The 15,740-nt window shown below is 43.2% G+C and overlaps 1 protein-coding gene across 4 annotated transcripts in view; it reads right to left on the reverse strand.

Moving 5' to 3' along the window:
* The window catches only part of efr3a (EFR3 homolog A (S. cerevisiae)), a 59,260-nt gene that overhangs the window by 27,519 nt on the left and 16,001 nt on the right, over nt 1-15,740 (reverse strand). For all 4 annotated transcript variants that reach the window (XM_088015026.1, XM_088015025.1, XM_088015028.1 and 1 more), the window contains exons 3-7: nt 11,883-11,959; nt 10,739-10,866; nt 10,515-10,665; nt 4,862-4,983; nt 1,778-1,927 (exon numbers count right to left, since the gene is read on the reverse strand). In XM_088015026.1, coding sequence (XP_087871152.1) covers nt 1,778-1,927; nt 4,862-4,983; nt 10,515-10,665; nt 10,739-10,866; nt 11,883-11,959 — 628 coding nt within the window. The remainder of the gene's footprint in view (nt 1-1,777; nt 1,928-4,861; nt 4,984-10,514; nt 10,666-10,738; nt 10,867-11,882; nt 11,960-15,740) is intronic.

Below are 15,740 nucleotides of genomic sequence, written 5' to 3' on the forward strand. Positions count from 1 at the left end.
AGCTAATAAAGTTATTTTTCATGTCCAGTAATCTCTGAAAGAGGAGAAAACTCCAGCTCTAAATAACTCCATGACCCCTCCTGTCCGGTTTGTCCGGTTTGGGTTCAGCGGCTGTTTGGGTTTCATCAGGTACGAACCGTTTACAGAACCTGAGTGGCTGATTGTGCAGCTGGAGGTCAGCGGCGTTTTAACGCCTCCAGATCGGCTCTGAATCGGCCATCAGGGTGGAACCGTGAACACCAGCGGCGCCTCGGCCTCCCTCCCTCTGCAGGCCAGACACGTCCGCCTCACCGAGGCAATTCAGAGAAACATGGCGGCCTTGAGCGGCGCCGTCCATCAGAACCTCGCCGCCGATCCGGAGGGAAACAAACAGGAACCAGGAAGACGTTCAGGCAGGAAAAACTACAGAACGGGTTCATTTCTGCATCGGCAGCAAAATGAGGAAAAAACTGCAGCAGGACTGAGATTCATTTAGAGGATCAGATTATTAGACATGGAGACATGAGTCAGGTCAAAGGTCAAGAGTTATTCAAACCCTAAATATATATATTTATAAATTTGGATGGACGGATTTAGAGTCCAGAGTTTTCAGAGTTTCTTCAAGAAAACAGAAACACGGACAGGACATGGATGTCAGAGAGCTGAACAGAACCAGAGAACCCACTTACACACACACACACACACACACACACACACACACACACACACACACACACTGAGGGTTCCTCCAACAGTGAGCTGAACTAAATGCTTATGATCGATAGATCGACCTCAGTGGCTGAAGATACTGACTACATGCAGACGCCCGGCGTTCTGGCCTGCAGAGCCGAACCGGTCCAGTCGCCTGACGGGGCGCCGGCGCCGCAGCCGAGCCTCTTAAAGGAAAAAGTCAGCAGAAGAAAGAAAACGGCAGCAGGAGAGGATCCAAAAATAGCTTTTTGTTCACATGGAAACCATACGGATGAGACGACAGCGAGGAAGACGGGAAGGTGAGGCGACGAGATCCGCGAGGAGAAATGAGAAAAAGAACCAGGAAGCTGAATAAACGGCAGACGGGCGTCGATTCACCGATATGCAGATTTACTAAATCTGCCTTTATTAGCTCAGAATCCACAGAAATAAGGAATAAAGTCGTTATTTCATGATTCCCATTGTTTTTCCAGAAAAACAGAAACTGTTTATACTCTAAAGCTTCAGATGAGAACCTGAAGTATTCTGGGAATTTTTCCACGTTGGAAAATTTCCATGGAAGAAATGGAATAAAAGATGCATTTTCTACAAAACTGCAGAAAAATACCAAAAATATGGACAGAAACTAGAAGGATTTGATTTTTGATATATTAAAAAAAATTGCTGTTATTTTTGAGAAGTTGAAGCTTTTTAAAGTGTAATGTAAAAACAAATTCCCCAAAATGAGATTTTACTCTCAAATTAACACACAAATACAAAATTATTCCCTTTTTTCTTTACCTGAACAACAATAAATTAAACTTGTAATATTTTAATTTGTCTTAATATTTATTTAACTTCTTTGGCTGATTATTTTCTATCATGTTGGTCTATAAACTGTTTCTAGATTATTTCCAGCCACAAATCTGAGAATTTTCTTCTAAAACCTTTGCCTCCGTTTTGATTTGAGGTAAAACAGACAGTAGTGCAGCACCGTGCTGCGCGGCACCATGGCGGCACGGCGGCGGTGCTGCGCCGCGCCGCGCCTCACTGCGCTTCGCCGCGCTGCTCCTCGCCGCGCTGCGCTGCGCCTCGCTGCGCTGCATACCTGTCCAGGTCGTCGGCGTCCTGCATGTTGAACAGCATGGAGGGAATCAGCTTGTCCATGTGCTGAGGCTCCCAAATGATGGCCTGCAGCTCATCGTTCACAGTTTTCCTCACGACTCCCTGCAGACCTTTGATCCCGGCGACTCGGATCCTGAAACACAGAGACGTTTAGTCACATAAACTCCACTAAACTGGAACCACATTTATTTTCACTAAAATGATTTCAAACACTTTCAGTTTGAGAATGAAGGTTTTCCATTTAACTGGTATTTACTGGAAATATTGAGAGGAATTTAAATAAACTGGAAGTTAAATTTGACTGAACTGAGATAAACTGGAATGTTTGTCCTTAGTTAAAGGAAGCACTAAACCGTTTAAAAGCTAGTAAAAGGCTAACAGCAGAAGGTTCCCACTAATGAGACTGAACATTTTTAACAGCTTCAGATATTTTCATTTCATTGTTTTTATCTGCAGATTCTTTGTTTTATCCAAGTCATGATGCTCTGACATCCCTTTAAAAACTTCCACTTCAGGATTAATGAAGTTTTTCTCACCAGGATGATGGAAAAGCCTTAAACTGGACTTTCCCTGCTGTGAATTAATGCAAGCTGCCCTTTAATCTGGTTTGAGATCTTATTTGCTCCCTGAATCGGTTTTGTTCATCTTGAATTGCCTCTGAACTCGATTTAAACTGGAACAAAGGGGCTCCAGATAAACTTTGTTGCAAAGATTTATGAGTTTAAAAACTTCTAAAATGATTTGTCGCATCAAACTGCCTCCAACACAAAGTGAGACTCATTTCCAGAGTCGAGTCCCAGAAGTCTGGCCCAGTCAAAGCCCATGAAACCAGGTCAGCTTTCAGCTCTGGACACAAAACTCAGAGCAATTAAACCGAAGACGAGGTCGGCGTTCCCGCCTCCGGCTTCCTGAGAATCCAGACCAGGACGAAACCTGAAATCAGAACTAAAACTGAAATCAAACTGCAGCCCACCTCCTCGTCCAGACAAATGGAAACAAACGTCCATTTTTATGCCCAAACGTTCGCTCCACTCAGAGTCCCAGCTGGCGCCGCCAAGGTTCACCAGATAATGCAGCCGCTCTGAAGGCAGCGGCCACTCGCTCAGTAAATGAGACAGAAGAGGCTTCAGGTATTGTTTTCACCCACTCCTCATCTTTATTAGCGCCAGACAGCCGCCTCTCAGCGGAGGACCACCAGCCCAGACTATTTTTACCTCCCTGTGATCAGGAGCTCCATCTTCCAAACACAAAACCTTCATTCGATTTAATTCAGTCACACTGAAGGAATAAAAGCAGGTTAATATTTCCATTGTGTCATTTTGGGTTGATATGAGGATAAAATATTACAGGGAATCATATTTACTCTCTGCCTGGAAACCAACACGGTTGGATTTCTGCCACTTCCCTAAAACGTCTTTTTGTTTCCTGTTCTTTGCTCAATGAGGGAAAACACAAATTTACTGCAGAAGATTACGGCTCAGGAAAACAGATTCACTCCATGAAACACACAGAAGTTACAGAAATATTTAACCTGGAGACAAAACAGGAAACGAGAAGGAAGAAGGTTTGAGCTGGTGCTTTCAGCCGCATCGCAGGTAGAAATCACATTTAGTTCAGTTTAATCACTCTGTAAAGGTAACAGACATAAAAATGATCAATTAATTATAAACAAAGTTCTTCATTTGAAGCAGACCTGTTCAACACTGAATCCAACCGTTTGAGCTCACATCAGTCCCACAGGCTGAGATTCTTTAACAAATTAACACAAAACTGTCGATATTCTTCCAATGCCAGAAAAAAACATTTCCTTTAATAAGAAATGCAATTAAAATCACATGATGAGTCATTAAAAATCATGCCATGATGCTGCCACTTCCTGTCGTCTTCTTCATGGTTTCTGCCAGTAGTAACATCGTTAGTCGTATCGGTAGATTAGTCGATTCTTTGGCTTTCTGAACTCGTACTGAAGGTCAGTAAATAAACGAAGGTAACTCAGAAAGAATCTTTAACTTGATTTTAATGAATTTTTTCTGAGATGAAAGTTATTCATCAGGTTTTTGTTTCTGTTCAGCAGCGATTGGATTCAGAGTTTGGTTGTGAAAACCAAACAGTCCGAATGTTCAGAACCGGCGCAGAGAAAGGCTTCGTCTCCCTCCCTACACGCCGACTCTGCCTGGTTCTTTTATTTGAGGATTAACGTTTCTCTAAAAGGCATGTTTGGTTTCTCCGTTTTTCCTCGGGTTTTAATCCTCGCGTCTCTAAATAACCTTCCTCGCCTCTGAAGATGACTAATTATTCTACCGTGTTGGATTCAGATTAGCAGCGACGCCACACGTTTCCTCCTTCAGGAAACCGGTCTGAACACGTCTGGATGCTAGCTTAGCCTTTCAGCCAGGAGCCGATTACGCCGATGGAGAGAATGAAGCTCAAAGCAGAAGAAATGCAGCTTTTTATCTTATTTATGCTTAAACACAGAGTGAATTTCTTCATGACAGATTCCTTCAGAGGACGTGACTGAAGCATTTGTCTTGTGTGATCAGTTTTTCGGTCCGTCTCTGATACCTGAACATGAAGCTGCGACTCCAATGAACCCGACTGCTGAGGACCCAACCCACCGGGGGAAACCGTCAATAAGTCCCTCCAGTCTGACAAATTCACATTATACTAATAATAAATAACTGAATTATTGAATAATAAACATGAGTCCAAACAACGAGCCATGAGGAACAACAAGTTCTTTTCTTAGGCTTTAAGTCTCAGACACAGAAACCAGAAAATGTAATAAAAACTAAACCCAATAAAGTGAATCCCTCTGAACAAGAAACGTTTCTACATTTTAGCCCCAGATGAAGGGTCAGCATTTAAAAACAAGCTGGTTTGTAAAACTGAAGGACAGCAGTTTGAATAAATCTTCTGGTCGCCAAGAACCTTCTGCTAAGAAACTAACCTAAATATTAAAGTGATGATTATTACAATAAACTGAAGTCCTGTAAACTTTCACACCTTCTTTTAAACCCTGGGAACGAATGAAACGATGTGTTTGTGATGCAGCAGCAACTGGACTCACCTGGTTCTGGTCTCTGGGTCTTCGTGAGTCGAGTGGCACATGGCGCTGAACTGGGACACGAAGAAGTCGTAGCGGCGATGGTAGGAAGGCGTGTCCTCCTCGATGTTGGCAAACTTCACAAACTGCAGCGGCCGAAGCAGGAAATGAAAAGTTAGAGAACAATCCTGACAGCAGAACCAGGTCCAGGTCCGGAGCCAGGTCCGACCGCGGCAGGACCAGAACCAGGTCCAGGTCCGGAGCCATGTCCGACCGCGGCAGGACCAGAACCAGGTCCAGGTCCGGAACCAGGTCCGACAGCGTCGGGACCAGAACCAGGTCCAGGTCCGGAGCCAGGTCCGACCGCGTCGGGACCTGAAACAGGTCCAGGTCCGGAGCCAGGTCCCAGAACCAGGTCCGACCGCAGCGGGACCAGAACCAGGTCCGATCACGGCGGGACCAGAACCAGGTCCAGGTCCGGAGCCAGGTCCCAGAACCAGGTCCAACCACGGCGGGACCAGAACCAGGTCCGACCGCGGCCAGAACCAGGTCCGACCGCGGAGGGACCAGGTCCATTTAACGTCTGATAAAGAAAATTAAAAATCTATTAAAGGAATCAAGTTTGATCAGGAGCCAAATCTTCCAGCCGAAACTAAAACCTGAGGAATCTTGACGAGTTGTGGTTCTAATAAATCACATGAAGTTTGTTTTTTATGGATCACAGCCTTCGTGTTTCGTTTCAGGCCCGTTTGTGTCGCTTCGACTCGGCAGCAACTTCAGCTGCTCTCTGACTTTCATCAGCAGTCAACGCGGTAAAACCCAGGTCTGAGCTAAAGGAGCCCCTCGCTAAGGGCTTTTCTCCAGGTGGTTCTGGTCCAGGTCTCATCAGAGCAGCAGTGAGGATAATTCAGGCCTGCTGGATGCCTGGCGGCGGAGCAGTTACGCCTCCGATTCAAACGATTGTGTTTGTTTCCCCCGGGTGAAGCGAGGCGCTCGCTCTGAAATGAGAAGACATTAAGGCCGCCGAGTGAAATGGGCTGGTTTTAACTTTATTATGCAGACTAATTGGTAAAGCGAAGCAGCATCCATTCTCAAAGTCAAAGGCGGCGAGCCGCGACAGAGACACTGACCAGCCGGCGACATTCCCATCAGCCGGCCTGAAACTCGACTCGCAGGCGGCAAGTAGAACCAAAATACAGATATATGAATGTTTTTACTCCTAGAATTGGTTCAAAAACCTGAAAATGAAAAATGATTGAAAGAAATGAAACGATGAAACGGGAACTAATTATCTGAGGCGTTTTATGTCTGTGCTCTCCATCTCAGACATTAATATAGATTTTAGTTGTGACAAACATTAAAAATATTTGAGAAAAAGATTAGTTGCCAATTATGGAGGATTTTAAAACGAGTCTCTTGACATTTTCGCTCAAACCCAGAATTATCTCCGCAGGAAATCAGCTTTGCTCGACGTCTACCAGCAACAGGGACGTTTAATCTGGTCCATGTTCTCACGCTGAGATAATCACGCTTTTCAAACGAGAAAAGTTTACCCATTTTCATCACACCAGGACCTGAAACAACCCCCGCCGCCCCCAAATTAAGTCACTTTTTACAGCTGACAAAAACTTCCACAAGTGTTTTGGCTTAGTCAAAGTTTTTAATTTCCTCAAAATCCAGGTAAATATTAGTATTTTGGTTTCAACCTTCTAAAGGATTATAACCTTTAACATATAGAGGTGGAAACACAGAACAGGAATAAGATCTGAAAACACTTTGGGAGGAGCGGCTTTAGGGGGGAGAGGAGCCCGGCGGCTTTAGGGGGGAGAGAGGAGCCCGGCGGCTTTAGGGGGGAGAGAGGAGCCCGGCGGCTTTAAGGGAGAGAGGAGCCCCTTAAAGCCGCCGGGCTTTAAGGGGCTCCTCTTAAAGGAGGAGCCCCTCCTTTAAGAGGAGCTCCTCCTCTTAAAGGAGGAGGAGCCTCCTTTAAGGCTCCTCCTTAAAGGAGGAGCCGTTCATCCATCTAAGGATGAAAGGCTCTCTCGGGCTCTCTCGGGGAGAGCCCGAGAGCCGCCGGGCTCTCCCCCCTAAAAGAGGAGCCCGGCGGCTTTAGGGGGGAGAGAGGAGCCCGGCGGCTTTAGGGGGGAGAGAGGAGCCCGGCGGCTTTAGGGGGGAGAGAGGAGCCCGGCGGCTTTAGGGGGGAGAGGAGCCCGGCGGCTTTAGGGGGGAGAGAGGAGCCCGGCGGCTTTAGGGGGGAGAGAGGAGCCCGGCGGCTTTAAGGGGGTTTGCAAGGTTCAGGTAAGTTCCCAGTAAGTTGCAGTAAAGTTTGGGCATTAATACTAAACCAACTTTCACTAATTATAAATTTGTCGATAACTGAGATGAGTTTCATATTAAAAGTTCAAGGTTTTATTGTAAAATTGTGTTTTCAACAATTATCCTGATCTATAATTATGTAACTCTTATATCTGTAAATTCTCCTGATGCTAAAGTGATTCTTTACACACTCAATTCAGAATCAATTAATTTTTTCAGACATTAGTTACAGTTTAAGAGAGTTTGGTTCAGAAACGGGTTGAAACATCAGAAACAAAGATTTCTAATAATAGCTGCGATAACTGGAGCCGACTCTGTGCTGACCATCTGTGAACCGAGTGGAAATGTGTGAAACCACAGGAGGACGAAGCAACAGAAGGAAACAAACGAGTTTCATCAAGAGTTCATGGCAGAGTCACTGCAGAGGCTAAAATTTTAATCTTAGTAATTTATGGTTTCATTATGGAAAGAAAACCAGAACTCTGATTTTATTTTGGGATTTTTGGAGCAAAATCATAAAATGTTTTATTCCCAAACCCATCGACCGACGTCAGGTTATTAGGTCCCTAAACGCTGGACTCTGAGGTTTCATGCGTCTCAACAGAGACAGATGAAAGAAGATGCAGGAAACAGCAGAGATGCATCAGAAGTTGAATCTGAGCCCTGGACATAAGCTGGTAGGAGTAAAGCGAAGATGGATGTTTGGGTTTTAATAAGAATCATTGTTCTGCTGCCTGCGGAGTGATTTATCACCTCCTCCCACCAGGGCTTGTTTTCCCTCTCCTGGGTCACCTTCTCATCGGAAAACTTTAAAAACAACAGATTTGCAGCACAGATTGAAATGTAAGGAGCTTTGTTCACAACAGTTCTAGTCATAAATGTCTTTTATATAAAGCAGTAAAAACAGCAGCAGACGTGCAGAACAAGTCTGGACGTTTTTCTCCGAGTTTTATCTTAAAGAAGGTAAAACGTGCAAAAACAGAATAAAAAAGAACAGATGTGATGAAATTACATCCAAAGAAAAGTTAAACATCATCATCTTGCATGTGAAGGATGCATCACATCATTTACACAAACAGCTGCCATAGATCTGGCGCCCTTTCTGCGTGGCGCCCACATGCATCGCCCGTAGTGCAAACTGACTCTTTGGCTGCGACGTCGACAGGAACATTTCTGACTTCTGAAGCTTAACGGTGAACCTGGACCTTCATCCACTTGGCAGCAAACCAAACAGCTCCAACGCCTGGATGAGACGCAGACGTCTCCTCTGATTGGCTGATGGATGATGAGCACCATGGCTGAATCATGAATACATCACGCGCAACCGCCATGATTTTTAATTACTTATTGCCAAACAAACTTATGCACCTGATTTTAATTTAATTTCTTATTTAATGGAAACACAGTAAATGCGAAATTGTGTTTGTTTTTTTATCAGCAGCAGAATATTTGTGCACATTTGTAACAGAAACGCAGCTGATGATATTTCTCCATTTGGATGCTGCAGTTTCAGGTTTTCTGCTTCCATGTCTTTAGCTCATGTATTTTTCTAAACTTCGTTTTTGTTGCTGCGATCTCAGTTTTGTCATATAAAATAAACTAAACTGGTGGTGATGGACTGGAAGCAGCCGACTCTTCCTGATCCGACAGAACAACGTGAAGCAGATCTGCTGCGACCACCAGGAGGACAATCTAACTGCCACGGTTCTGCATCGTTCTCCTCTGTCACAGAATAAATACCACACATAAATAATGCAGGTCCATCTGAACCCGCGGCTCAGATGGAGCGCCAGCAATAGCCGGGATGACAGAACCCAGAGGAAACTACTTTTATTTCACCTTCAGAGGGAAGGAAACAGATCTGGAAGCAGCTTCAGGATGATTTCACCGTTTCCTCTCGCTGCGTTATTGGGCCACAATGAGAGCAGAATTAGCTCTTAAACCTCCACCAGCCTCTGGGCTGCAGCCAACTCACATATTTAGCCCATTTCATAAAAATAAGGTAATAAGTTTGAGTTTAATAGCTAACTTTGTGGATTATGAGCTCATATTTTCTGGGATTTATTGCGCAGCACATGCAGGCAAACATTAAAGCACAATTACAGCGAAAGCAGCCATGCTTCTCCCTGATGCAGGGACAGAAAAAGATTTTAATATCTGCTAAAAGACAGTTAATTAAAAATGAAACTTCATTTCACAGCCTGCTTTTGTTTTTTACTGCCAGCAGCAGTTCGATTTCTGCACCATAAAGAGCAGGAACGCCAGTAAGGTTGTTCCAGATGCTGCAGCATCAATGCTGCAGCAGCAGCAGCATCAATGCTGCAGCAGCAGCAGCATCAATGCTGCAGCAGCAGCAGCATCAATGCTGCAGCAGCAGCAGCAGAGTCTCTCCTGAATCCTGGATCTGCTCTGAAGCAGCAAATAAACTTAAACCAATTCCATAAAACGTCCAGATTAATGGATCATCATCAGGTGGTTCTGATCCATAAACGCTCTAGAGAAACGGTCCTCCATGTTTTCGTCTCTGCTGCTCCTGGTCAGGATATGGAGGACTAATCCTGCCAAAACTGGCAAGAGATAAATAAATTGCTAATATTGCACCGAAAAAAAAAATCTGAACTTTAATTTATTTGGTTACACAAGAAGTTAATATTCATCATTTTCAACAGTATTAATTCAACATCATCTCCAGTTAATTTTTGCATTTCACTTCAAATCTTGTTTTATTAATTCCCCTTTTTATTTCATTAATATTTCTAATTTTTCAATTTACGTTTTTTATTAAAACATTTATTTACCGTCATGTTTTATTACATTATATTTAGTTTTTCCATATTCTGCATGTCGTATTTTACCGTCATTTTTTAATCATACATTGATTTTTCCTATTTACACTTTGCTTCATCCTGTTTTGTCCTTTATTTACACATTTTTTTATTTGTCTAAATAAATAAATCCCTAACAAAATACACAATATGGGAAAAAATAGAAAAACAAATAATGAAACATAAAAAACAAATAAAAACAATAGTATTGGAAATAAAATTAAATAATTAAATATGTAAAATTAATACTGTTGATAATGATAGTATTAATTAGTGTCACCATATCATAAAATAACTTGGGAAAATTCTTATATTTTATTTTTTTATTCAATGTTTGGCACATTATTTACCTGTAAAGTCATTTATTATCTGTATTAAAATAATAAACTGATTTCCTTTAAGCTCCATCTCTACTGGTTTCTGAATCTCCTGGAGACGTAAAGGAGACAGAAGTCGAGTTTCCGTCTCTCCAAACAGCAGCGAGTTCAGAGTGAGTTCTGGTGAAAACCTGTGTGTGACCCGGTGGCGGCGCTGCTTACCGAGTTCGTTCCCAGAACCTGCAGGTCCGGTTCTCTGGACTCCAGCAGCTTGGCCACCATGTGCAGGAAACTCTCCACAAAGGGCTTGATGCTCTGGGAGTGGCACGCCATCAGCAGCTGGTCCAGCGCCTCCATGGCGATCACCACGTACCTGCAGGCAACATGGCCGCCGTCAGACCCAGACTCCAGGTTCTGGTCCGGCTCCGTTCGGACCGGCTCCTCACCCGTAGCGATGCCGCACCACGTCTCTGCTCAGCCGGTCAGCGAGGTACGCCCCGATCCGGTCCAGCTTCTCCGGCGCCGACACGGCGTAGAACGTCAGCTTCTCCATGTCCGACTTGCTGAGGCCATCCTGGCAGAAGCAGAGCGGAGAAAACGGGTCGGCGCGGTCCGGACTCAGAACATTCCTCCCAGATCAGACCATCAGAGATTAACTGACGACGCTCAGATCTACCGCCTGACGTCTCCATGGTTTTTATTTCATTAGCTTTAACCTAAACTTAACGTCTAATTCATAATAAAACAGATTAAAACGTTAAAGCTGCAGTACGCGACTTTCATAAAAACTAAATGTTTTGTACATCTGTTGCCATGAGCAGACGGCATGAGACAGAATCTGTGAAAACATCGACCTCCTCCTCCCGGAGCTAAGGTCCCAGCTGAAGAAATGCACCAGAAACAACCAATCAGAGCCAGGAGGAGGGGCTTAGTGCTGTCAATCAATACTGGGAACACGCTACTAAATTCGCTGAAGGAGGAGGAACAACTTAACGTTTCAGAAAAGTTGTTCATCAAATGTCATCGGTGGCTATGCTAACTAGCCTTAGCATTTATGGCAGACTGCTAGCCAGGGGGATGATTGACAGCACCAAGGACCGCCTCCTGGCTCTGATTGGTTCTCTGGGAGAAGGCAGAGAAGCTTGACTTTTTCACAGATTATCTGTCTTATAACATGATTATCAACAAATCTCTAAAAACTGTTTTATAAAAGTTACACTCTGCAGCTTTGAAGCAGAGGTGTCCAAACTTTATGCCCTGATGGACGGAAAAATAAAACCACTGATAGGCCACAAAACTCATTACCAAGCAAAAATGTGTTAATTGTGAATTTTTTTCCTATTTTTCAGTTTTTAGCTGCTCAAAATTAAACCAAATTTTAATGAAATCTGCATATCATTAAAATCCAAAACATAAAAAACTCCTTCAGACTTATTATCTGTTGTGTCATCAACTGATTTCCATTTCATTGGCTAAACATTTTTACCAGTCTTAACTTCTGGTCAGGGGCCTGACACAATCATTTACAGGGCCACTTCTGGCCCGCGGGCCTCAGTTTGGGCCCCCGGTGCTGAACCCTGTTGGACTCACTTTGGGATCCTCGGGGAAGATGTTGTCCACCAGACGCTTGTACCGGGGCCTCAGGGGCCCGCAGCAGCCACACACTCCTGGGAAACGAGACAAACATGTCGGGTCAGAACCACCAGAACCTGCTGCAGCTTAAAAACCTCCAGAACCAAAACCAGTTCTGGATCCGCCGGCCCAGCATGACTCAGCTACACAACAGCCCGACTTCCTCTGCATCCAGCCGCCGCCCGTCTTCAAACACAAACCAGCTTCAGTGAGTCAATAAGACGATGAGTCAGAGTCACGGCGAGGAAGATCGGGTCGGCGGCGGGTCGGCTGGAGGCCGAGGCAGAACCCAGACAGGTTCTGACTGAACCACAGATAGATCCTAATCATTACCATACGGTAACCTGATTTACTTACATCAATAAGTAAATCAATAAGGAAATACATTTTGCTTTGGGGCTGTTAAATAAATCGTGAGAGGAAAAATAAATACACAGATATAAATAATTGGGCTTTAAGGCATTAATAAATAAAATAAAGTACGAACATGAAAATATAGAAATAAAAATATGTATGGAGAACAAATTCATGAACTCTGGAGTTTTTATGCTGGACATAAATAAAATGTTCTTTGGAGCTGTCAAAAATAAATACTGGAAGGATATATTAGAAAATAAATAGAGATGCTTGGCTGGATGCTGGCGGCAAAATAAATAACTTAAATTAAAAGAGAAAAAATGAATAAATAAAGGTGGTTGAGCTGAAAAAGAGGTTGGAGGGTAAAATTTGAAATATGTCCACAGACATTTTAAAGATTATTTTCATTCCTGAATGTTTTCTGAAATCAAAGATCCAGAAACTTTTAAAACTAAATCAATCTGCTTTGTGCAGCGATTCCTCCTCTCTTCTAGTGAGAACAACTGAGTGGACTCCAGTAACAACACACACCCACACAGTAACAACACACACACACCCACACACACACAGCATTTAACAACCTGAACCAGGTGAGTCAGGTGAGCTCAGAGTGTCAAAGGTCAACAGCGGCTCGATGAGGTGAGCTCAGCTCAACAGATGAATCGATTCAACCCCAGACGGCTGAAGTCCCGACCCGAATACCAAACAGGAAGAAACGGATTTCTGCTTCGATTCCCAGCAGGCGCTCAGCGACTTTCTGCTCCAGAAAAGCTTCGTTAAAGGCGACTTCATAAAAAACCCGTTTCGGCAGAACTGCCGGAGCAGAGCTTGTTCATGACTGGCAGCAGCCGGGCGTCAACATTACATCGACACCAACGGGATTTCAGCAAGAAGTAAAAGTCTGGACATCAGAAGCCTGAAGCAGAGAGAAATGTTAAATATTCATAAGCTTATTTATTGGTTTTGACCTGAAACTGTGAATTCCTGTCAGACATGATCAGGCTCCTGCAGAGGCTGAGATGGAAGCATCTGGGAGGTTTTTCTGCCATGGAGGCGCTAATGTCAAGCTAGCGCAGAACAACGTAAAGCTAGCGCAAATCGACGTCAAGCTAGCGCAATCCGACGACAAGCTAGCGCAAATCGACGAGAAGCTAGCGCAAATCGACGTCAAGCTAGCGCAAGACAGCGTCAAGCTAGCCCAAGACAACGTCAAGCTAGCCCAAGACAACGTCAAGCTAGCCCAAGACAACGTCAAGCTAGCCCAAGACAACGTCAAGCTAGCGCAAAACAAGGTCAAGCTAGCGCAAATCAACGTTACGCTGGCGCAAATCAACCTCACGCTAGCGCAAATCAACGTCACGCTAGCGCAAGACAACGTCAAGCTGGCGCAAGACAACGTCAAGCTGGCGCAAGACAACATCAAGCTAGCATAAAACAACGTCAAGCGAGCGCAAGACAACATCAAGCTAGCATAAAACAACGTCAAGCGAGCGCAAGACAACGTCAAGCTGGCGCAAGACAACGTCAAGCTGGCGCAAGACAACATCAAGCTAGAATAAAACAACGTCAAGCTGCAGCTCCAAAACTGCAGCTTGACATTTCGAACAAGATTCTGGGATCATTTATTTCACATCTGATCCGTTGCCCTGGCAACGCTGATCGAGTCCATTTGAACTGGTTGGTTTAAAGAATCCAAACTGGTTTTGTAAAGGATACTAAACTGAAACTTTGCTTCTCTTACAAACGTCTGACTTCAACCATTGTTATTTTATGTGTAAAAATTAATTCTACTTTATATGGAAACTGATATGTCTTAATTCTATTATCTGGTAAAATAAAAAGAAATTCGGTAACACTTTATTTGAAGGGGGGTGAATAAGACTGTCATGACACCTTCATAACTCCTGTCATGAACATGAATAACCCTTCATGAATATTTATGACTGTTGTCATAAAGCGTCATTTGGTAAATTATGACACTTTTAATACAAAGTTGACATTATTCAAAATGTCTTTGTTATGACAACTTGACATTAACCAAGAAATCATTACTGATATAAATTTGTTATAAAAGTATTAATGATTGCACTTTAAAAATTAGGTAACTTTATGTTATTAAAGGTAAAGTTTAAACAGTAATGATTTCTTGGTTAATGTCAAGTTGTCATAACAAAGACATTTTGAATAATGTCAACTTTGTATTAAAAGTGTCATAATTTACCAAATGACGCTTTATGACAACAGTCATAAATATTCATGAAGGCTTATTCATGTTCATTTCAGGTGTTATGACATGTTTATGACAGTGTCATGACAGTCTTATTCAACCCCCTTCAAATAAAGTGTTACCAGAAATTCAGTTAGATTTACTAATCTTTAAAAATAAAACATCTAAATACAAACAAGGTAAAATATTTACTTAATATTTGACTGTAATTGATATTTTGTGAAAAAAAGTTAATTGATTAAGTGCATGTAACAAGACCCAAGTTAAATTGATCTAATTTATTCTAAAATCCTTAGTTGTGTGATTAATATAATTTACTAGATATAAACAAGTAAAGCACTAATATCCACTTGAAAAATGTTGGTGGAAATTTTTCCAAGGATTTTAAGTAAATCACATTTTTCCGGCCAACATTACTGTCAGTAATCTGAACCCATTCAGTGTTTATGATGAAGATCCGACCTTCTGACTGTAACTGGGAGCTGAATGAAAATAAATGACTGGATTCAGTTGTTTGTTTCTCAGGCGGCGCCAGCAGCAGAAAATGAACAACGTTGAAGTTTATTCTGGCTGAGAGCTTCATGCCTTCGATACGGTAACTGAGGCAATGCATCAGGTTTAGTGTCCGCTGACGAACCTGCAAGGAGAGGACGGCATAATCCCGACGCGCAGCAGAAGACTGATGAATTACACCGACGAGCTTCACTCGGCCGGCCGAGGGGAGACGATTACAGCCGATCAGATCCATCAACGCAGCGCAGCGAGGATACAAACATCTGCAGCGGTCAGGGGGAAACGCACCAAAACGTAAAATAAGTTACATGTTCAGACGCGGCTCTGACCTGAGAAGGTCACCAACGTAACCCAACGACTCATGAATAAAAACCCAACAGGAAGGACTAAAAACCAAACAACAGAACCAGTTTGAACGATTCTGACCAGCTGGTTGTTTGTCTTTAATGTTAAATATGTAGAAGAAGAAACTGAATCCTATTTGAATTCAGCTGCAGAGGTCAGAGGCTTTAATTAGCTCAAGATTTACACAAACTGAATATTTTTCTTTACAGACGGCAGAGCTTTATTTTAAACGTTCACACACAGCATCCATCAGAGTTGAATTAACGGCTTTAAACAAATAAAACTCGCCCGTGACCTTTGAACTTTAGGGTCCAAACAGACGACCTCTTCGTCCTTCATCCAGTCACCAGCTGGAGACCAGATGGGCTGAATAA

This window comes from Poecilia mexicana, unplaced genomic scaffold, assembly GCF_051168715.1.
Source record: "Poecilia mexicana isolate PSO_F unplaced genomic scaffold, ASM5116871v1 scaffold_17, whole genome shotgun sequence".
In the NCBI taxonomy this organism is placed as follows: domain Eukaryota; kingdom Metazoa; phylum Chordata; class Actinopteri; order Cyprinodontiformes; family Poeciliidae; genus Poecilia; species Poecilia mexicana.